General features: G+C 46.1%; 1 protein-coding gene across 1 annotated transcript in view; it reads left to right on the top strand.

The window, feature by feature from the left end:
* LOC115482101 (copine-8-like) overlaps nt 1-23,228 on the top strand; it is a 119,186-nt gene that overhangs the window by 23,555 nt on the left and 72,403 nt on the right. The window contains exons 6-7 of the mRNA XM_030221667.1: nt 9,688-9,729; nt 21,204-21,279. Coding sequence (XP_030077527.1) covers nt 9,688-9,729; nt 21,204-21,279 — 118 coding nt within the window. The remainder of the gene's footprint in view (nt 1-9,687; nt 9,730-21,203; nt 21,280-23,228) is intronic.

Raw genomic sequence — 23,228 nt, 5'->3', positions numbered from 1 at the left:
ATGGTGAGATATGCACCTGGGAGTATGTTTTTGAAGTCCACTGCAGTGCCCCCTAGGGTGCCCCATTTATCTTCTGGGATGTCTGGGAGACCAGTTTACTAAAAATGCTGGCCCCTCCTAAACCCCAATGGCCAATGGCTTGGTTTTCTACGTTTTTCACGTGGACTTTTGTTTTTTTGAAAATGGATCAAAAAACAAAATGTCCAAAGTACAAAACCTTGTTAGAAACAGTATTTTCAAAAACAAAAGATAGACGTGTCTCTTTTTTGGAAAATGAACTTCTTTCTTATTCAGATTTTGGACATTTTTTGCAAGCCTTTGATTTTTCAGATAAGCATGACAGTACAAGTTTAACTTACTTTGAAAAGAAAAAAATGTGAAAAATGATTAAAAATTTCTTACAATTATTGAAATATTAAGACATGAATATGTGCTATGATTATAGCTTTGAAGAGGAAGGTCCCCAGTGGGATCAGAGAAAATTCGTTGTGATCCATGACACTTTCTCTCTCTCTACATATGAGCATATATTTCATTTAAGAATGAGTTTGGTTAATGCTTTAATATAGACACTGTGGATTATTGTTACGGGGCACTCTGAATATCTGGACAATTCAGCCAGTGGTGGCCAGCGAATAAAACGCTGACCGCCACCAGCTGAAAATTTCAGACTTCACTTGAAGTCATGTTTCAATCCAATGTATCATTTATGACCATGCATCTCAACCCTCTCCAGGAGACACACCTAGCCATTCAATAAGTATACATGAGATAAATTTGCAGGAAAATTTACAGTCGCGGCAGGACAATGTGTGGGGAATGTGATTAAGAGGCTGGAAATGAGTGACAGGCAATTATTCCCAGTCTGTAGAAGTGTCGTACCCACTGCTATATTCTCTTGCCAGCAGCATCAATATTGGCTGATTATTACAAAGCAAAGGGGAACGGCTCAGTGATGGCTGATCGGCAGAGGTATTAATCAGGATAACAGAAGTCAGTGCCGGCTGCTATAACATATGCAAAAACACCAATTAGACCAAGCATGGCTCTAATGCAAAGTGATAAAGAAGAGAAGTAACCGAGGCCCTCACTCTCTCTGAGGTGCCTTGAAAATGAAACCCCGGGGGAAGGGAAATGCCTTCAGTTCCAGATCAATTCACAACTAGAAAGACAAGCAGCCTGGCACCCAACACTACATTAGTAGCACTGGAAGAGCTTTCTGTGTATGCGTGAAGGTGGGAGGGGGACTCGGTGATGGAGTAGTATGGGGAGGGCGTTTAAGGGGAATTGCGCTGCTGAGCTTCACTTACAGGAGACCAGGAAGCACTGGTGGTCCCCAGGGAACTCAGGCCCAGATGCACTAAACCTTAACGACCCTTTTAACGACCCTTTACTGGCCCTTAACGAAGACATTTTCAACAACCGTAGCATGCATCAAAGGCCATTTTCCGATAACGCTAGCAGCTAACGAAAACGGAATGCAAACGAGAAACTATCATTGAAATTCGGACAATTCGGAATGCACTAACCATACCGACGCTTGCAACGAATCATTTACTGTCAGAAATTTAACGTGAGCTCAGACCTGTCGTTAAGGCCTGAGCTGTCATCTCCCCGCTGACCCCTGCACTATAAAAATCCAAGCTGCCATGTTTAATCAGAAAAGTGAGATTAAAAAAAATAAAAACACCACAAGCACGTGGCTCCCCGCTTTCCCCTGCATAAAATATAAAAGCTTTACAAACATCAAAAAAGGATCAGGAGGGGGCAAAGGCGCTCATCAGGAGCGTCTTGTATGGACGGCCTTGCCCCCCCGCCCGAGGTCACCGCTGCACCCCGCTTCTCCCTGTATGACATAAAAACTCATAAAAATCAAAACTTTTGCAGCGTCGGGCCCCCCTCCCTTCCTGTCTCTCTCTTCTCCTCCCACCACTGCTCCGCCTCCCACCATCCTCCACCTCCGTGCCACGACCCCCTGAGTTCGTCGTTGCCGCTCCCCCCTCCACCGGACCCCCCCCTTCCGCCTTACGGCCGTGCAGCACCTCTCACCTGTGTGTGAAGGCGCTGCACGGGATGGAACAGCTGATCGTCGATCGCTTCTGCCTTCACCGATGTCTCTCTTCTTCTTCCTGTGCCCGCCCTCCTCTGACATAGGTTATCCACGTAGGTAACTTACGTCAGAGAAGGGCGGGTACAGGAAGAAGGAGAGAGACGTTGGTGAAGGCAGAAGCGATCGACGATCAGCTGTTCCATCCCGTGCAGCGCCTTCACACACAGGTGAGAGGTGCTGCACGGCCATTAAGGTGGAGGGGGGGTCCGGTGGAGGGGGGGGAGCTGTGGCGACGAACTCAGGGGGGCGTGGCACGGGGGCGGAGGATGGCAGGAGGCGGAGCATTGGTGGGAGAAGGAGAAGAGAGAGACAGGAAGGGAGGGGGCCTGGCACTGCAAAATTTTTGATTTTTATGAGTTTTTATTTCATACAGGGAGAAGCGAGGAGCAGCGGCGACCTCAGGTGGGGGGCGGGAGGGGGGGGCAAGGCCGTCCATATAGGATGCTCCGGATGAGCGCCTTTGCCCCCTCCCGATCCTTTTTTGATGTTTGTTGAGATATTTTATGCAGGGGACAGCGGGGAGCCACGTGTTTGTGTTGTTTTGTTTTGTTTTTTGGTTTTGACGTTTGTGGCATGCGCAGAGCAGCCAGCATAACGCTTGGCTGCTCTGCGCATGCTTTAGGGCCGATACCGACGGGGATTACGAATCTTTGATACATTGTACTTTTCAATACCGCACTGAACATGTGTGACTTACTTTTTTTGCTGCATGCTTCATTTTTTCAAATTCGTTAAGGATTTTAACGTTTTAGATTTTTTTAACGTATGGTTGATACTTCTTGGCCTCAGTGTCAATGCAGACGGCAATTTTCAGATGCACTTAGCTAGATAGCAGCAGCTGTCTTCACATGTACACGTGTATACACACACACACACACAACACACCACACACACATATAAATCTTTAGTCTTATTCAGTTTTCACCTGATGTTGAAGAAAGGTCGAATATAAGCATCTAAAGGACTTGATGCAGAGCGTAGCTCGAAACACGATCATGTTGGTGACAACTGTGGATGACAAATCTTGTTGGATGTTACTTCAGCATACTTATAAAGCAACTCTGTAAATTGGTGACAAGATGTAGACACCACAGTTCTATAAATGGCTGCTGGGTGCACCTAAGCTGTTCTCGGATTCTAGCGCAAAGCCGCTCTGACACACCAATGTATGTCATGTCAATGGCTACCATGTAACCCGTGCAACTGATAATATTCTATAACTAGTAAAAAGGCCCGTTTCTGACACAAATGAAACGGGCGCTAGCAAGGTTTTTCTTGGAGTGTGTATGTTTGAGAGAGAGTGTGTGTGAGAGATGGAGTGTGTGTGTCAGAGAGAAAGAGAGAGAATGAGAGAGAGACAGAGACAGCGTGTGTGTGTGTGTTTGTGTGAGAGAGAGAGTGTGTGAGAGACAGAATGTCTGTGTGTGTGAGACTGTGTGTGTGTGTGTGACAGAGTGTGTCAGAGACAGTGTATATGAGAGACAGTGAGTGAGTGAGTGAGTGAGTGTGAGCCCCCACCTCCCTCTCCCCTGCAACCCTCCAGCCATCCATGTCCAGTGACCCTACTCTCCCCCTGCCCTCCCTGCAGCCACCCATGTCCAGCGACCCTCCCCCCTCCAACTACCCATGTCCAGTGACCCTCCCCTCCCCCCCGGCGCATCAAATCCCCTCGCCACCCGCAGCTGCCAGTGGTAACGCTGTCCAGCCGTTACAAAAAGAACAAAAGCAATAAATGTTTTTAAACCCAGCCCAAATCATTCACAAATGCCCAAGTCTTAAAACACAGTCTTTGCAGCCGCTCCTCATCTTGCCTGTCACGTCGCTGCGCTCCTCCGGGGTCTTACTCCAGGGGCAGTGACGTGGAGGTGAGAGGAGGAGGGGCTATTCACAGATCCTTATTGCCAATATTGGAAACTGTATAACCCAGTTGTCATAAATGTTTGGGAGACAACGATTATATCCTTTTAAGCGCTAGGCAAAAAACAGGTGATGGCCCCACATGCAGGAGCCGAAATCAACGATATAATCATTGTCTGTTGTTTTCCATCTTGGAGTTTGCGGATCGTTTGCCTTGCTGTTTTCTTGGACATGCCCTTGCCGTGGTCATGCCCCTTGTGTAGGTCCACGCAGAAACACTTGGCGCTATTCTATAAAAGTGTTTTCTTGCAGATCTGCCATTGCTACCCCATTTGGCACCTTGCATCCATTAGAACACTTTTCCCTGATGAAAATTGAGTACCAATCATGTCAGTTTCATGAATGTGAATGTGAGAAAACCACCGGTGAGGGAGGGAGAGAGGAATGAGTAAGAATAACACCAGTGGGAGAGTGAGGTGGGAGAAAGAAAGAAGCCCCAGCAATGCCCCTACCCCCACCTCTGTCTCTTGGTGGTTTTCTCATGGTATGTCATGATGGTGAAGGAGGACACACCAGCAGATAACAGCACCGCTTTTTCATGCCTCCTGCTGGCAGGAGGGAAGATGGTAAGGGGGGAGGATCATACTATAATTGGTTGCAAGGAGTTGACCCAATTTCCACCCTCTTTATGTAGTAACATAGTAGATGACTGGACATAATAACCCGTATGGTCCATCCATTCTGCCCAACAAGATAAACTCATGGCATATGGCATGATGTGATATTACATGCACACTTCATCTTGACCTCTTTGCCATTTTCGGGGCACAGACCATAGAGGTCTGCCTGACACTGGCCTCGTTCCCCAATTACTGGAATTGTCTTTGAAGCCCCACTCCAGCCCATCCTGATCGGGGCACAGACCGTAGAAGTCTGTTTGGCATTGGCCTTATTCTCCTCCACCTCCATTCAGAGCACTGCAGCTCATGTCATCTGTCAGACCACCAAATCTGATAGGATTATTCCTCTTCCACAACATCTTCATTGGATCCCTAACGAATTTAGAGTTAGGTTCAAAATTCTTAAATTGACACATAAGGCACTCCACACTAACATCCCATCATATCTTGTAGCATTGACTATTCGATACACACCACTACTACTACTACTACTATTTAGCATTTCTATAGCGCTACAAGGCGTACGCAGCACTGCACAAACATAGAAGAAAGACAGTCCCTGCTCAAAGAACTTACAATCTAATAGACAAAAAATAAAGTAAGCAAATCAAATCAATTAATGTGTACAGGAAGGAGGAGAGGAGGGCAGGTGGAGGCGAGTGGTTACAAGTGGTTACGAGTCAAAAGCAATGTTAAAGAGGTGGGCTTTCAGTCTAGATTTAAAAGTGGTCAAGGATGGGGCAAGACGTAGGGGCTCAGGAAGTTTATTCCAGGCGTAGGGTGCAGCGAGACAGAAGGCGCAAAGTCTGGAGTTGGCAGTAGTGGAGAAGGGAACAGATAAGAAGGATTTATCCATGGAGCGGAGTGCACGGGAAGGGGTGTAGGGAAGGATGAGTGTGGAGAGATACTGGGGAGCAGCAGAGTGAGTACATTTATAGGTTAGTAGAAGAAGTTTGAACAGGATGCGAAAATGGATAGGGAGCCAGTGAAGCGACTTGAGGAGAGGGGTAGTATGAGTAAAGCGACCCTGGCGGAAGACGAGACGGGCAGCAGAGTTTTGAACTGATTGGAGAGGGGAGAGGTGAGAGGTGACTAAGTGGGAGGCCAACAAGAAGCAGATTGCGGTAGTCTAAACGAGAGGTGACAAGGGTGTGAATGAGGGTTTTGGTAGAGTGCTCGGAAAGAAAGGGGCCATACTCTTCGCTCTTTGCTCTTCAACAGATATCAGATTGATCCTACACCCGCCATCCAGGGCAAGAAGGGAATTTACTCGCTCATCTGCGTTCTACTTTCTTTCCCCAGCATTATGGAATTCATTACCAAAGCAAATCAGACTAGAAGGGTCCTACTCACAGTTTCATAAAGCATTGAAAACCTATCTCTACCAATTGGCTTTTACCATTGAATGATGCAGTATCTCAGTGAATTGACCACACAGGAATCTGTATTTGACGTATGAATGCTAATAATATATTTTGTTTTGACCTACTATCTTGAATGAAAGATTTATCTTCTTTCCTATCTTTTAATGGAGTTTCGAAATGAGTATTATTTTAAAGTCTTTGTAACATTTGTTTTGTAAACCATTCTGTTTTGCCATGCAATAAGTAAATTAAACGATAAACGATTACCTCCCCACTCCCACCCACAGGGCAGACATGTATCTGAGTTCTGGCACATTTCCTTCTAGAAATAAAGTGCTGCATTATAGAGAAAGATCCCAGCCAGGCGGGTCATCTCTGGTTTCGGATGGGTAGCTCTGTACTGTTTTGTCTCTATGGCAACAGAGCTTAAAATACAGATACAAAAGGAAAAGCCACACCCTCCAAAAGAAAGCAATGACAGAAAGTGAAAACAGGGTTAGAAATGAACAGATACATTTACCTGGATAATTTCTCAATTTATGGAGGTTTAAGGAGGAGGGGGAAGGTTTCTGCAAAGTGGAACGCAGGCATGTTGTGGCATATGTGTGGAGCAGGTAACCATGCAGGGATTATTTATTTATTTATTTGTGCATACTAGACTCTGGCATTGGAGAAGGAACCCACAATGCCTTTGATCACAGAGAACGAGCTTTACATTTTTTTTCCCTGTGAATTTGAGCACATAGATTTTCACTAATGCACTGATCTTTTGTTGAAGTTAGACCCCCCCCCCCCCTTCTATTTCAGTCTGCTCACGTTGATCTAGTTAAATCTCTGACCAATAGTATAAGTTCAAATTCTGGGGTTCCCAGAGTGGAGGAGTAGCCTAGTGGCTGGAAGAAGCAGGTTGCAAGCCAGGGAACCCTGGTTCAAGTCCCAGTTCAGGTTTTTGTGATTTTTTTTTTTTTTTAATGTGAACTGTCTAGGGAGAGAAAAATATCTTCTGTACCTGAATATACACCACTTCAATAGTTTTCAGGCTTGCAGACAGTACATAAAAAAACAAAATTAAATTAAAGAGAGGAACCCTGCTACCTCAATCTTTCTTGCCCTTCCTGTACCCCTGTCCTTTGTTGAAAACCTCAATCCCTCCTTCTTAGCCATCTTGCATTCTTCTATCACCTCCTGTCTTGCAACTGCTTTCTCTCAGCTTCTCTCATACCCCTCCATTCTCCCCCTAGGTTCTCATGCACCCTTTTTTTCCCCTTACCAAAATAAGTCCTGATGCTCACACCTCCTGCAAATCACATTTATTTATTTATTTATTTATTTATTGCATTTGTATCCCACATTTTCCCACCTTTTACATGGCAATGTAGAACTTTTTGTGGGGGGGGGGGGGGGGGGGGGGGAGGGGGGAGATAGTGCAGGTATGCATTGCTAGGTTTTGAAGATGGGGTTCACTTCTTCTCTTTTCTACTCTTCAGTCATTCCTCACTAACTGCCCCCTCGAAATCTTTTGCCTCCCAAACAATTCACAGCTTGCTTGCCTCATTCTGGGTGGTTTCTTCCCAGTGCCATGAATTCAGGTTAAGGGCCACTGAGCAACAATTTTGGAAAATACCCTTACAGAGAAGTATCTTTCTCAGAAGATCTGGGGAGAGTGGAGGAGTGGCCTAGTGGTTAGGGTGTTCAATTCCCGGCACAGGCAGCTCCTTGTGACTCTGGGCAAGTCACTTAACCCTCCATTGCCCCATGTAAGCCGCATTGAGCCTGCCATGAGTGGGAAAGCACAGGGTACAAATGTAACAAAAATAAAATAGATACTATTGGAGATTCTACATGGAATGTTGCTATTCCACTAGCAACATTTCATGTAGAAGGCTGCGCAGGCTTCTGTTTCTGTGAGTCTGACGTCCTGCACGTGCAGGACGTCAGACTCACAGAAGCAGAAGCCTGCGCGGCCACTTTGGTGATCTGCAAGGGCCGACTTCTACATGGAATGTTGCTAGTGGAATAGAAACATTCCATGTAGAATCTCAAATAGTAGCAACAGTGGAGGAGTGGCGGACTTTGGTCCTGGGGAACTGAGTTTTATTTCCACTTCAGGCACAGGCAGCTCCTTGTGACTCTGGGCAAGTCACTTAACCCTCCATTGCCCCATGTAAGCCGCATTGAGCCTGCCATGAGTGGGAAAGCGCGGGGTACAAATGTAACAAAACAAAAAAACACCTGCGAGTAGACCCCTTTCTTCCTTAAGCCCACCTGCACAGCAGGGTTGCTTTACTGCTACCACCACTAATCATTTCTATAGTGCTACTAGACATACACAGCACTGTACACATTCTATGCAGGTACTTTCTCTGTCCCTAGAGGGCTCACAATCTAAGTTTTGTACTTGGGGTCAATGGAGGGTTAAGTGACTTGCCCAAGGAGCTGCAGTGTGAATTGAACCCAGGTTGCTAGGATCAAAGCCCTCTGCACTGACCATTAGGCCACTATTACTCCCTTCTTGTTCTGCTGGAAATGCCGAGTCCTAGGAGCACAGGAGAGAAGCTGCTGGATCTGCTTCAGCCTCTCCTCTCCTGTATCCATATCAGCAGAAAGCTCTTGGGGGTGTGGAAGGTTGGGATGCAGAGAGCACTGGCATAGTCAGCTGTGCCAATTTGGATGGGCCTGTGCCCTACATGGGTGAGCATCTCCATGTATGTCCCCTACCCCCATGACCCTAAATTAAATAAATACCTGAACTGGCAGGGATCCCCAAGCTCTGCCAGCTGAAGAGGTCCTGCTCCAGTGGCCCAGATCGGTCCTGTACTTGCTGCAGCTGGTGGTACTGTTTATGAGCCACCACCAAGCTAGCCCTCTTCCTTCCTGTGCATGCACAGAGAGTGCCATTGGCTGTAATGAGAACGGTAGCATTCTGGGACAGCCAGGGCCGCCGAGAGACTGGGCCAGGCCTTGGACAAGGCCGCCGCCCCTGGGCCCCCCTGCCACCGGGCCCTCTCTCCACCCCCAGACCCTTTGCACTGACCTTAAGTGCCTCACCTTCGAAAGCACAGCAAGCAGCGGCAGACTACTCCTTCCTTCCGTGTCCTGCCCTCACGGAAGTTACATCAGGCGAGGGCGGGACATGGAAGGAAGGAGTGGTCTGCCGCTGCTTCCTGCGCTTTCGAAGGTGAGGCGCTTAAGTTCAATGCCAGGGAGCAACGGAGGGTGGGTGGGCCGGACTGCAGCGGTGCCGGGCCCGTCCCCGGGGAATTTTGTCCCCCCTGTCCCCCCCTCTCGGCAGCCCTGGGGACAGCTGGTGGGAATCCCTGCCAGCCTTAACAAGAGTGCTACAGTTTTGGGTGGGCCTGAGCCCAAAGTGGGTGGGCCCAGGCCCACCTGGGCTCACCCGTGGCTACGCCTCTGGCAGAGAGCAAGCAGCTGGTCAGTACTCCACTGCGTCACCAGTAGAAGGAGGAATAAAAGAGACGAGAGAATGGGCAGCCATGTGAAGCGACTTCCTTTCCGGGTTGCTGTGGTTCTGCTGTCTGTTGGCTATGTGTTCTTTAATACAACTAGTGGGCCAGGAGCTGTGTTAATATCAGACAAAGCCCTTGATTAAAAGCCTCTGTAGTATCAGCTCATATGTTCTCACTAATGACTTCTGTCTGTACATTTGCTTCTACAGAACAATCAAAGTGGAGGTGTATGACTGGGACCGAGATGGCAGGTAAGGCAGCCCCCCCCCCCCCCCCCCCCCTTCCCTCAGATCCTGGAAAACAGCCTTCAGGGGGTGAGAACTAAAACATTAGGAAAGAGCACAGTGCATACCAAATTATCCCAGGAACCACTACAGAGAACTGGAAATTTTATGTGTTTGGGTGGGAGAGAGGGAAAATATGGACTCTTACCCCTCCTCATGTTCAGTGGACTCTTTGTGATGTGCTGTGCTAGACCTCATTTTCCTAAAACTTGGCTTCCTGTGTCGGTATTATATTAGTGTTTTGTTGGAAAGCAAGCTATGCTTGTTGTAGTGAAGGCTCCCTGGCAAGGCGATGTTACTTTAATGGATACATGTCATCAACCAAACCTTTTAGCCTGGTTCAGAACCTAAAATTATATCTACAAATTGACAACTCCATCATAAAGACAAATGCCAATGATGGGATGTAAGTGCTTATGTCTGGTAATTATTCCTTGTGGTTCTGAATTATAAATGCCTCTATGTTATCTGTTGCAGAGTGTATCTGTTGTCTTGGTTTTATGGCATCAGTGTGTTAAAAACCTGTGATCTCACTCAATAGAATGGATTTTCTGATTAAAGTGAAATTTGTACATGAAATGTAGGAATTCTTTTGCAAAAGGTCTTCCCTTGAGTCAGCGCTAAGGCTCAGGCAGCCCTGTCAAGCAGAATACTCGGTCCAAATGTCCCATCATGGCCAGCATGTGCAGCGTCATAGAGGTAATGCTCTTTAGACCAGGGAGGAAGGAAAGACAATAACGTCTACTGGCTGTAGAGCAATCCTCAGAGGACACTAGAGGTTGTATCACTCAGGAATACCAGCCAGGATGATCAGGGGGTAGGGGGGAGGGGGGGAATGGAGTAAAACAAGAAGCAAAATGGGCTTCATTTAGGTTTCCCAACTTCTAAGCACAGGAAAATGGGGCAGCTTTGAAAACAATAAAAATGACTATCTGCACCCCCTCCCCCCATCTCCTCGCTACCATGGACCTTCTCTTGCATAAGTAGAGTCTGTTTCCAGGCTGATAGTGGTGCTAGTGGCAGCAGCAGTGCATTGTGAAGGTGCATGGACCAGACACTGAACCACTGTGGGCTTTACCCACAGCCCCTTGGTGGACCTCCCTATTCATGGCTTCCAAACTGGGAGCAGGGTGCATGCTTTCCAATTCTCTCTCTTGCACACCTTTACAACACAGCGTTGCTGCAGCCGCCACCATCACCACCACAGACATTTCTTGGATCAGTCCCAGTTTCAACAAGAATAGGTCTTTGGGGCATAGGAGAGAGAGAGAGAGAGAGAGAGAGAGAGAGAGAGAGAGAGAGAGAGAGAGAGAGAGAGAGAGGTCTAGTCTCTGTGAATCTGGAAGCTGACAGCAGAAAACCAACATGTTGGCTGGTTTGAAAGTCCTGCTTGCTGTCAGCTTCCCATATGAAAATTAGCCAGGATGACACCGACCCTGATCTGATGACTTCCAGAGTGAGTCCTAACTAACAGAACCAACAGACAGCCAAGCCTGACAGTGCAGCAGCAAATAATAGGCCCCAGCAGCCAGCCTCACTGCACTGCACCAGCCGACCTAACCTGAACAATGGCCCGATCCCTACATCACAATAATTTGCCCCAGCTCCAACCCACTGCACCAGCAGTAAAGGACTTCAAGAGCCCGAGGCAGCTCTGTGCTGTAGCCTGTAGGAGGCAAAATTTGCAGTAGTGCCAGCAGTCCATGGCACAAGAATTTCAGCTTGGCCTCCGGAAGAAGCTTCAGTAAGAGAGACTGTCTCGTGCCTGCAGGAGCACTATATTATTAATGGTGATCTGGTGGGGAGTGGGGAAGGAGATGCTGCCTTTTTTGTCTGGGTTGCCTCCTGAAGCAAGTGGACATGCTAGATGGGGTGTGGAGAGCAAAGGGAAGATGGTCAACCTGGGGGGGGGGGAAGAGGAAGCAGAGGGGAGATGCTGGACTAGGAGGGGGCATGGGAATCAAAAAGAAATGCTGGATGGGGGAGTCAAAAGAAGTAAAGGAAAGATGCTGGTCTGGGGGACAAGGGAAGTAAGGGGAAGATTCTAGATTAGGGGGGGAGTCAAGGGAAGCAGTGGGGAGATGCTGGAGACCACATCTATAAAAGAACATTCATAAGATGGCTCCAAGATGGTAGCATGACCTGCAATATAATCAATACACAGGGAATGAGGAGATGAAGATGTGATGTAGAAGAAAGAAAAAAGGAAGGTTTGATGCAAACCAGGATACAATAAGAAACCAGTAGGCAGCATTTTCTTTAGAATTAAACTGGAAAAGGAATGGGGAGGAGAACTTCCCAGGGGGAGAGAATGAAAAGGAAGAAGAGAAAATGTGGGAATAAACACTGGAGGATGAGAATGAGAAGAGAAGGAATTGGAAGGACAGGAAAAGGGGAGAGAATCAGAAGAAAGGAGTCAAAGCATAAATAGAGAAGGGAATGTATTACAATATCCACTGCTGAAGGAACAAGACAAAGAAAAAAGAGACAGAGCTGAAACAGACAAGAAAAAGGTGGAAAACCGAAGGAACAGATGGGACCACAGAGAAGGGGGGGGGGGGGGGGGGGGGATATGCTGAATTATAAAACCAGGCCAGAGGTTGGATATTTTTATTGTCTGATAGATAAGTCATCAGTGTAAAATGTATGAGGACTCAGTTGATGGTTTCAGAACCTGAACATAGGTCCCACATGGGGGCAATTCTCTAACTGGGTGATTCTAATAGTAGTGTAAATGGCTATCAACGAGGCTCAAGTTTAGGCATTTGCACTTATGCCAGCCACATGTGCACTTGTGTCAGCCACACACCTACGTAAGTGCAGCAGGGATGCAGATAACATACAGGAAGTTATGCACATAAGTGGGAGCCCCACCCATGCTTCACCCCTTTATAAGCCCCACCTTGCAAATATGCGGTATGTAATTTAAGTGGGTATTTGCAGAATACTAGCATTTACCTTGATTTTTTTGGGGGGGAGGACACATTTTACCCCGCTTCCTTGCTGCACTCTGCGCCCCCCCCCCCCCACAATCCCACATACCTGGGCTGGGGGGGGGGGGTCCTCAAGCCCTGCCAGCAGAAGCTTTCCTTTGGCAATACTTGGCGCTGCACTGCCTGCCATGCATTCCCGCCCTGATATGCGTGCTTGGGGTTTAGTGAAATTGAGCATGAGCAAAGCTTGAGCATGCTCAATTTCATTAAAACTGAGCATGCGCGTGAGGGAGGGAGAAGCAGGGCAGGCAGCACGGCGACAAATATCGCTGCAGGAAAGCTTCTGCTGGCAGGGCTTGGGGACCCCTGCCAGTCAAATCAGTAGACTTGGAACCCAAATTGGGAGGCCCAGGCCCCCAAGGCCCGCTCCATGGCTTTCCTAAATATTCACATGCATTATGTGCACGTAAATTTGAATGCCTAACATATAGAATTGCCCTTATAGTTGTCTAACTTTAGGCAATCTGTATATAATTAGAGCTGGATTTTGTCAACTGATTTGGCTTTTCCATTGCATAATTAATTTTCTATGTGGGACATATCGGCCAGCCTAAGACTTCAGTTCTGGATCCCAAAGGTGTCCCAAATTTGCAAACCAAAAATCTGGTAACCTTACTCACCACACACCATAGACACAGAACAAGTGAACAGTGGAATTCCTAGGGGGGGCTGACACCCAGGGCGGATCGCCGATGCGCCCCGCCCCCCCGGGTGCTGCGCCCCCCCCCCCCCCCCGGTGCAGCATGACCCCCCCCCCCGGCGAAAGAACCCCCCTGGTAACCTGTTCCGGGGCAGAGGGAGCATGGAAACGAATGAAGATGACCGGCGTGCGGCACCCCCCCAGCGGCGTGCACCCGGGGCGGACCGCCCCCACCGCCCCCCCCCCTTGGTATGCCACTGCATGTGAAAACCCCTCTTCTCCTTCTATAAGCAATGTATGTACATAAGCAGTGCCAGTTTCCATAGTAACCAACAAAAGCATCCGGAAAGACCAGGCTCCTGATGTCTGTCACGCAGAATCACTGAACATCGGCACAGGGTTTCCATGGGCTGGACCAGGGCCATGTGAGGGACCATGAATGGAGTTGGGGGGGGGGGGGGCAGGGGAGGGGAGTTAAGCAAGGAAACAAGTTAGGGAGATGTGTTGAAGAGAAAATCAGCTTATTAATGTCCCAGGCAAGGATTGTAAATGAATAAGAGATATCAAGCAAACAAATCCTCATTTCTTTTTCTGTTGGTCCTGCAGTTCCCTTTTGCTTCTATTGGCTTCAGCCTCAGTCAGAACCAGCCTCTGCTGAATCTACTGTGTCATCATAAGCCTTTATTTGCAACTACACAAAGGACCTCTTCTATTTTTATTCCTTCCTCCCATCTAAGAACATAAGAACATAGGCATTCCATATGGGACAGACAGAAGGTCCGTCAAGCCCAGTATCCTTGTTTTCAACAGTGGCCAATCCTGGTTACAAGTACCTGGCAAGATCCTAAAACAGATTTTATGCTGCTTATCCTAGAAATAAGCAGTGGATTTTCCCAAGTCCATCTTAATAATGGCTTATGGACTTTTCTTTTAGGAAATTAGCCAAACCTTTTTAAGACCCTGCTAAGCTAACTGCTTTTACCACATTCTTTGGCAACAAATTCCAGAGTTTAATTACATATTGAGTTAAGAAATATTTTCTTCAGTTTGTTTTAAATTTATTACTTAGTAGCTTCATTGCATATCCCTAGTCTGCCTTTACAATCTGAAATAAAATGAAATCAAAATGTTTTATATTTTAAATTCTGTTTCATTTCATTTTAGTTTTTTTTTGTATAGGCTGCCACATCAGCAGCCAGGTCCACTGGTAGCATAGCCAGCTAGCTCCATTTTCTCAGGACAGGCAGAATCAAAATTGGATTTACCCCCATTGAATGCCTGGATTTGTAGCATCTACCTGTGATCAGATCTTCAGAATGATGAATCAATGCTTACACTGGGGTAAATTTGGAACAGATGAGCATGGCCTGAATATATGGAGACAGCTGGCTTCCTTTCTATTATCAGTTCTTTCCTGCTGGATCTGAACACCAATTGGCTAATACAGTACAATCCCAATTATCCGGACTATCCTCAGCAGGGGGATGGTCTGGAAAATCATAAATCCGGATGATTGGACATATAGAGAGCACACAATAGAACACTGTATATTGTGTGCTGGGGAAATGGAGACAGGGAGGTGATGTGCGGCTACTCTTCGCACTCTGGCCCAGCCGCACGTAGAGTACTCTGTTGAGTGTCAGTCCAGATAATTGCACATCTGGTTATTTGGCATCTTACTGTATGTTTAATTTTATTGGTTTTGTAGCTAATAACATTGTTATGATTTGGGTCTGCATGGATTCTCGTGCACCAAAGGGAAATGGGACTTGATATACCACCTTTCTGTGGTATTTTCCAACTACATTCAAAACGGTTTACATATATACAGGTACTTATTTTGTATCTGGGGCAATGGAGGGTTAAGTGACTTACCCACAGTCACAAGGAGCTGCAGTGGGAATTGAACCCAGTTCCCCAGAATCAGAGTCTGCTGCACTAACCACTAGGCTACTCCTTCCTTGCAGATCATCAGTGCGGCCGCGCAGGCTTCTGTTTCTGTGAGTCTGATGTCCTGCATTGCTGATCTGCAAGGGCAGGCTTCTACGTGGAATGTTGCTAGTGGAATAGCAACATTCCATGTAGAATCTCAATAGTAGCAACATTCCATGTAGAATCTCAAATAGGGAAATGAGACTGGATATATACCGCCTTTCTGAGGTTTTTGCAACTACATTCAAAGCGGTTTACATATATTCAGGTACTTATTTTGTACCTGGGGCAATGGAGGGTTAAGTGACTTACCTACAGTCACAAGGAGCTGCAGTGGGAATTGAACCCAGTTCCCCAGGATCAAAGTCTGCCGCACTAACCACTACTACTCAAAGAATTGCACTGTCCTCTTTGCTGGGGCAATTTGTTTTCTCTAGGGTTTCCCCGTGATTCTGTTTTGTTACTTTCCACATTAAAATGTGAAAGAAGCTACATAATCATATCTGCTTTGAGAGAGAGAGAGAGCACCAAGGACTCTCAACACTTTTTTTTAAATATTAATTGTTCCTAATAGTTATGCATTTTTCTTCTGCTTTTTGACCCGGCCAGAAAAGTAAAATTAATTCAATCTGATTTAAATATAGAACTGCAAATGAATCCCAAACCCATTAGGCACAATCAGTCAGCTCTTTTGTAATTTCTTTTTCTTCTTTATTAAATTTCCTATTTCTAAGCTTTGGGGAATTTCTCCTGCAGTTTACGAATAATCAACAGCAGGGAATGGAAACCCCAGAATATGTGGAGCAGAGAGTCTGAAATGGACTGGAGTGCTGTCTGTCCTGAATGGAGATGGCTGGCAGCACCCTGTGCATTACAGATGGGGCAAGGAACCAGACAGTGTGCTTGAGTAGCCTGGAGGTTAGAAACAGGATAAGCAGAGTTCAAATCCCCTTGAAGTTCCTCATTTGTCATTTCACCCTCCATTGTCTCAGGTGGAAAACATAGGTGCTCTTTTACTAACTGCTAACACACACCTAATGCTGCAGGGCATTTTTTTGAGGGGGTAATTGGGTACCAGCACCTTTTCCATTGTCTGCTAAAATTGACCCATGGTCCCTAAGTTTTAACGAAAGAGCTCAGGCTCTATACATCAATTCTGCCTTGTCATAGATTCTGTGACTGGTTGCAGGGGGCCTGGCTATTGTGGGGTGAGTCCAGTGGCGTAGGAAGGGGGGCGGTGGGGCGGTCCGCCCCAGGTGCACGCCGCTGGGGGGGTGTCGTCTCCGTTGGTTCCTTGCTCCCTCTGCCCCGAAACACGTTTCTTCCTGTTCCGGGGCAGAGAGAGCAAGAAACCAATGGAGCCGACGCAGCTCCCAGCAACGTGGGCTCGGGGGCGGATCGGTCCTCCCGCCCGCCCCTTGCTGCCAAAGTAAGTTACAATGTGCTCCAGGGGGGGGAGGGTGCGCACCGGAGGGTGGGCGCCATGCTGCACCCATGGGGGTGCGCGGCGGCGACCCGCCCCGGGTGCCAGCCGCCCCCGCTACGGCACTGGGTGAGTCTGTCAGTTATCACCCCACCCCTGAAGGGTGGCCTGGCATTTGAGTACCGGCACCTTTTTGCTAGAAAAAAATGCACTGTTAAAATGACAACATGCTCAGGCATCCTGCAGTAAGTGTACTTTAAAGGGGATGTGTTTGGGGCTGAGAGTGGGCATTCCTGTACTGATTAGTTAACACAGCTACATTACCACATTCCTTAATCTTCATTTCCCCAACTGTAAAGGCCTAAAATATAAACTAATGCACGCATCAACCTTTTCCTATACGAGCACGCAACTCTGGAACGCATTGCCACGCAACCTAAAAGCGACCTATGAACTGACCAACTTCCGCAAACTACTAAAGACCCATCTCTTCGACAAGATATACCACAAAGATCAAAACACGTGAAGCTCCCACATCTATCCAGGAATGTTAAGAATGTCTTTTGTTATATCGCTATCATGTATTCCATTACCATATAACACAAAATCCTTCTGTAACACTAAATGTCAATTCTCCTCTCATTTCCACTATCCATGATTTATTGTAAGCCACATTGAGCCTGCAAAGAGGTGGGATAATGTGGGATACAAATGCAATAAATAATAATAATCATACCATGCGCTAACTGGTTAGCGCAGGAATAGTGCATGAGGCATTACTGCCTACAAAATGGGTGGTGGTAAGTGTAGATGTGCAAATTTTTTAACGGCTCTGCGCGCTAATAGCATCATTAGCCCATGCTGTATAATGTTTTAACTGAATATATTATTTATTTATTTATTTATTAGGATTTATTTACCACCTTTTTGAAGGAATTCACTCAAAGTGGTGTACAGTAAGAATAGATCAAACATGAGCAGGAGGAAATTAGAGCAGTAAAAATATTTGAACAACAATACACAAAGTATAGTATGGTATACTACTTGCAATGACAACACAATATGTACTAGAACATTATAATTGATAGTGAAGGGTAAGGCAAAGTTGTAACATATAGATGAGTAAGAAAGTAGGAAGAATTAGAAAGTAAAATGATTGATCTGAAGAAAGTTGCACGTGAGGTCAGAGAGATGGTTAATTATTAGCTAGGGTAGGAGTGGATAAACATGTCCCGCTGCAGTATGTGCAGCCCAAGTCAATCCCTGTGTGTGTGAGTGAGACTAACAAGTTAGTTACTTCTTCCATTAAAGGCTTGGTTGAAGAGCCGAGCTTCCACCTGCTACCTGAAGTAGAGGTAGTCTTGTGTTAAGTGGAGCCTTTCAGGCAATGCATTTCAAACTTGAAAAAAATGTGGAGGAAAGACTTCAGTGTATTATCAGTACCTCTTCAGTACCTTCACAAGTCTGAAAAACCTCTATCTCCTTCATTTTATCAAATTCAATATTTTTCTTTTTTTCTAAAATTATTGTTTATAATGTTCTAACTTCTCCAAAATTCAACACCACATATAGGGGCACTTTTACTAAGTTGCGTATGCGTCTACGTGCACCGGTAATTTCATTTTTGCTACGTGTCCGATACACACGACTAAAAGTAATTTTCTGCCGCGCATATCAGCCGTGCGCCAATTGGCATTTGGCATGCATAGGTCATTACCTCCTGGTTACCATGTGAGAATTTACCACTAGGTCAATGGCCCATGGTAAGGTCTCAGACCCAATATGGACACGTGGCAATTTTCATTTTGCCGCACGTCCATTTTCAGTAAAACTTTTTTTAAAGGTTTTTTTACAAGTGCGCTGAAAAATGATTCTGCGCGCACCCAAAACCCGGTCCTACACTACCGCAGGCCATTGTTCAGGGCACCTTAGTAAAAGGACCCCATACTGTCCTTATAACAAACTTCAAAGATAACAAAATAGCAAAAACGTAGCTTTGTGATTGGCACAGCTTTATCGGCACGGCTCAACGGAGCCTCTCCGTTTCACATAAATGCTTACTCGAGAGCCGCCAAAACGTTTTCCGCCAACGCTAACTTTTTCAATCTTTTGCTGCTACAATATAGAGAAGCAAAACGCGTGTTCGTTAAAATCGTTTGTCTCTTTGTATACTTCATTCCCACAAGAACAATGTATTGAAATATTGCTCTGGGTTTGGAATCGCGAGAGAAACCTCAAGATGCTCCAACTAAGTTCATACTCACTTTAGCTAGGATAGGGTTGCAAGAAATTTTTTTTCCTTTTCGCGCTCAACTGTTTGTCCAGAAAAAAGGCGTGCCTCTATATGTTACATTTTGAAAGGAAAAAAAAAAAAGGAAAATATTGAATTTGCTAACGAAACAAAGGAGGTGGAGATTTTTTAGATTGTGATGGGAATGAATCAGTATTCCTTTAACTTGTCATAAGAGTGAAAAGGTACTGATAATACACTGTGAAGTCTTTCCCTCCACATTTTGTTTTTCCAAGTGTGAAAACTAAATAATATATTCAGTTAAAACATTTGATACCCTGCCATTTTGGGTTGCAACTAGATATTGGGGGGCAAGTTATCAGCTATTTAGATTTGCAATCATTTGCACATACCCATTAGTACAAGAAACAGGAAAAGGCCATTTTCAAAAAATGGCCATAGTGTGTTGGAAAAGCCCTCCTAAGGGCACGCTCAGGCCACAGAACACAGCTTAGTAAAAGGACCCTTTAGATTGGTCGCCGTATCTCAAAAAACATATATAGCGGAATTAGAAAAGGTTCAAAGAAGAGCGACCAAAATGATAAAGGGGATGGAACTCCTTTCATATAAAGAAAGGCTAAAGAGGTTAGGGCCCTTCAGCTTGGAAAAAAGTTGGCTGAAGGGAGATATGATTGAGATCTACAAAATCCTGAGTGGTGTAGAATGACTAGAAGTGAATCAATTTTTCACTCTTTCAAAAGTACAAAGACCAGGGGACACTCAATGAAGTTATATGGAAATACTTTTAAAAGGAATAGGAGGAAATATTTTTTCACGCAACGAATAGTTAAGCTCTGGAACTCTTTGCTGGAGGATGTGGTAACAGCTTTTAGCGTATCTGGATTTTAAAAAGGTTTGGACAAATTCCTGGAGGAAAAGTCCATAGCCTGCTATTGAGACAGACATGGGAAGCAACTGCTTGCCCTGGGATTAGTAGTATGGAATGTTGCTACACTTTGAGATTCTGCTTGGAATCTTGTCACTCTTCAGGATTCCAGAATCTTGCTATTCTTTGAGATTCTACATGGAATGTTGCCACAATTTGGGGTTCTGTTTGGAAAACAGGATACTGGGCTAGACAGACCACTGGTCTGACCCAGTATGGCTACTCTTATGTTCTTGTATTGTAAGACCTTACAGCAGATAAATACTTCCTATACCCAAGAGTATCTCATTTTCTGCTCAGTTGGAAAGGGGGAAAGGGGGGATCATCTTCCCAAATGCCCCAGGTGCTGATGTTAAATTGGCCCCTCACCCCCACTGCCAATATGAGCACCTACCTCTTGGCCCCTGCAAAATACGCCTATGGATGGAGTCCCAATTGCCTTTTTGTTGGAGGAATAATGCCTCCTCTTTAGAGTAAAAAAGAAATGACTATATGAATTCTCTGTTCCAGAAAAGCAGTATGCTCAATCTAATGGATTTCACGGGGGATTTATGATGCTCCCTCTCCATTTATCAGTGTTCTTTGAACATGCCACAAAATAGCTTTTGAAAATTGTTCAGATTTGGAAGGGGAATGGAAAATGCTAGTGTTGGAGACAGGAGAGAGTTAAAGAGGGATAACAGAGCCCAACGGAACCCAGAATCTTTGATTTGTGCTGAAACAGAATCTGCAATTGAAATTGCAACTGAAACCGTAAAAGAAAATGCCCCTCCCCCTACACCTGACCATAAAAGCCCCCCAGGCAGCCCCCTCTCTCTCTCTGCTCCCTCCCCCATTCCATCTGACTCCCTGTATACCTCATTCGTTCTTGCCCCATGAATGAACCTCACTTGTTTCTGCCCCGTGCTACTGCTCCTGCTGGTTCCAATCACAAAAAGGCTGCTGGGCAGTTGGGAGCAGCAGCAAGAGGCAGGAGTGGGTGGGGTTCATTCCTTCCCCCCAAAGAGGCCACTAGGGCTTCCTAAGGTAGTCCCGGGGAGGGCCTATGGGTTGTCGGGTGGAATGGGAGGGGGAGGAGAATGATTGCGGTAGGGGGGGGTGACTTTCGGGTTTCAGCCAAAATGCACAGGCATTTTCATCCGAAACCCGAACCTGGATTTCGGTTCGGTTTCAGTGCCGAATCCAAAACTGAAACCGAAATTTGGTCGGCCTCTAAGGGATGAATCCGACTACAATGCTAGTATACTTCTAACCTAGACTCTTTTCTTTGCTTGCAGCCATGATTTCATTGGGGAATTTACCACCAGTTATCGTGAACTCGCCAGAGGACAGAGTCAGTTCAATGTGTATGAGGTAAGCTGGGTTCTGACAAATAAGCGGTAAGCAGCCATGCAGTGAACTGTGTCCAGATTTCCTATAAGTTATGTGCATAGGGGCGTATCTGAACTTCGCCATTAGGGGGGTCCAGAGCCGAGGTGAGGGGGCACATTTTAGCCCCCCCCCCCGCCGCCGCCAGAACCACCTCCAACAACTGTGGCCCGCCCGCCGCCGACCCCCCGTCCACTGTGACGTCGCCTACCTTTGCTGGCGGGGGACCCCAACCCCCGCCAGCCGAAGTCTTCTTGCTTCGTTTGGTTTCCGAGTCTGTCTGACGTCCTGCAAGTATACAACATGCAGGACGTCAGACAGACTCAGAAACCAAACGAAGCAAGAAGGCTTCGGCTGGCGGGGGTTGGGGTCCCCCGCCAGCAAGGTACTAGACGGCGACGGCAGGTTGACGGCGGGTTGGCGGTGGGAAGGGGGGTTGAGAGGGTCGTTGGCAGGGGGGGTCCAGGGCCAAATCTACGTGAGCCCTGGCCCCCGTGGCCCCATAGCAGCTACGCCCCTGGTACATATATGTGGCTATTAGGTATTAAAGCCGCATTTGGAGATAAGAGGCTGTCTGTTTGACCTCATGTCAGTAACCAATTGTTTTTGCATCTCTGGATGAGCCGTTTTTTTCAGGATATCGACTGTATATTTGCTTTCATCATCATATTTCTATTTTGGTGGTGGAGAATTACTGCATAGCCCCTGAAGCTGCCCGTCTCATCTTCCGCCAGGGTCGCTTTACTCATACTACCCCTCTCCTCAAGACCCTTCACTGGCTCCCTATCCGTTTTCATATCCTGTTCAAACTTCTTCTACTAACCTATAAATGTATTCACTCTGCTGCTCCCCAGTATCTCTCCACACTCGTCCTTCCCTACACCCCTTCCCGTGCACTCTGCTCCTTGGATAAATCCTTCTTATCTGTTCCCTTCTCCACTACTGCCAACTCCAGACTTCGCGCCTTCTGTCTCGCTGCACCCTACGCCTGGAATAAACTTCCTGAGCCCCTACGTCTTGCCCTATCCTTGGCCACCTTTAAATCTAGACTGAAAGCCCACCTCTTTAACATTGCTTTTGACTCGTAACCACTTGTAACCACTCGCCTCCACCTACCCTCCTCTCTTCCTTCCCGTTCACATTAATTGATTTGATTTGCTTACTTTATTTATTTTTTGTCTATTAGATTGTAAGCTCTTTGAGCAGGGACTGTCTTTCTTCTATGTTTGTGCAGCGCTGCATATGCCTTGTAGCGCTATAGAAGTGATAAATAGTAATAGTAGTAGTCTCTTGTAACCAGAGCTAATATTGTGATGTCATAATGCCTCAGGTCACCAATAAGAGCCAACCTCATCAGTGATGTCACAATGGCTTGATTGTCCTATACTTGGCTTACTTTTATTACATAGCTCTTTGAGCAGGGACTGTCTTTCTTCTATGTTTGTGCAGCGCTGCGTATGCCTTGTAGCGCTATAGAAATGCTAAATAGTAGTAGTAGTAGTAGGCAAAACACGGCCTGTGTCGGGCTATTGTATGCATATTTTAATTGGTTTACATCAATAAAACATATTTTGGCTTATCAGCGATCTGCTTTGTATAGTTTCCTTTTTAATTTATTTTCTATATGTAGAATAAATATCATGAAATAAAAACTGAGTATTACTAAAACAGCTTCAAAAATTATTGTTGGTAGAAACAGCACTATTAAAGGCTGTGTTTTGTGCTCATTTTTCTACGCTGTTCTATACAATGCAGTAATACATGGCCAAAGTTCAGTGAGGATATCGTGTTTACTGATAGGTTCACCTTAACTGTTGTAATCTGCCTTGGGAAGCCTGGTGTTATAAAGATTGGAAGTAAAATTAAACTCTCCTTTCATTGGGGCACATGGAATCACATCTTCACCTCATCTCTTTTGTACAAATGGATTATTC

This window comes from Microcaecilia unicolor, chromosome 12 (genome assembly GCF_901765095.1).
Source record: "Microcaecilia unicolor chromosome 12, aMicUni1.1, whole genome shotgun sequence".
Classification (NCBI taxonomy): domain Eukaryota; kingdom Metazoa; phylum Chordata; class Amphibia; order Gymnophiona; family Siphonopidae; genus Microcaecilia; species Microcaecilia unicolor.
This window is presented reverse-complemented; position numbering and strand designations above follow the sequence as displayed.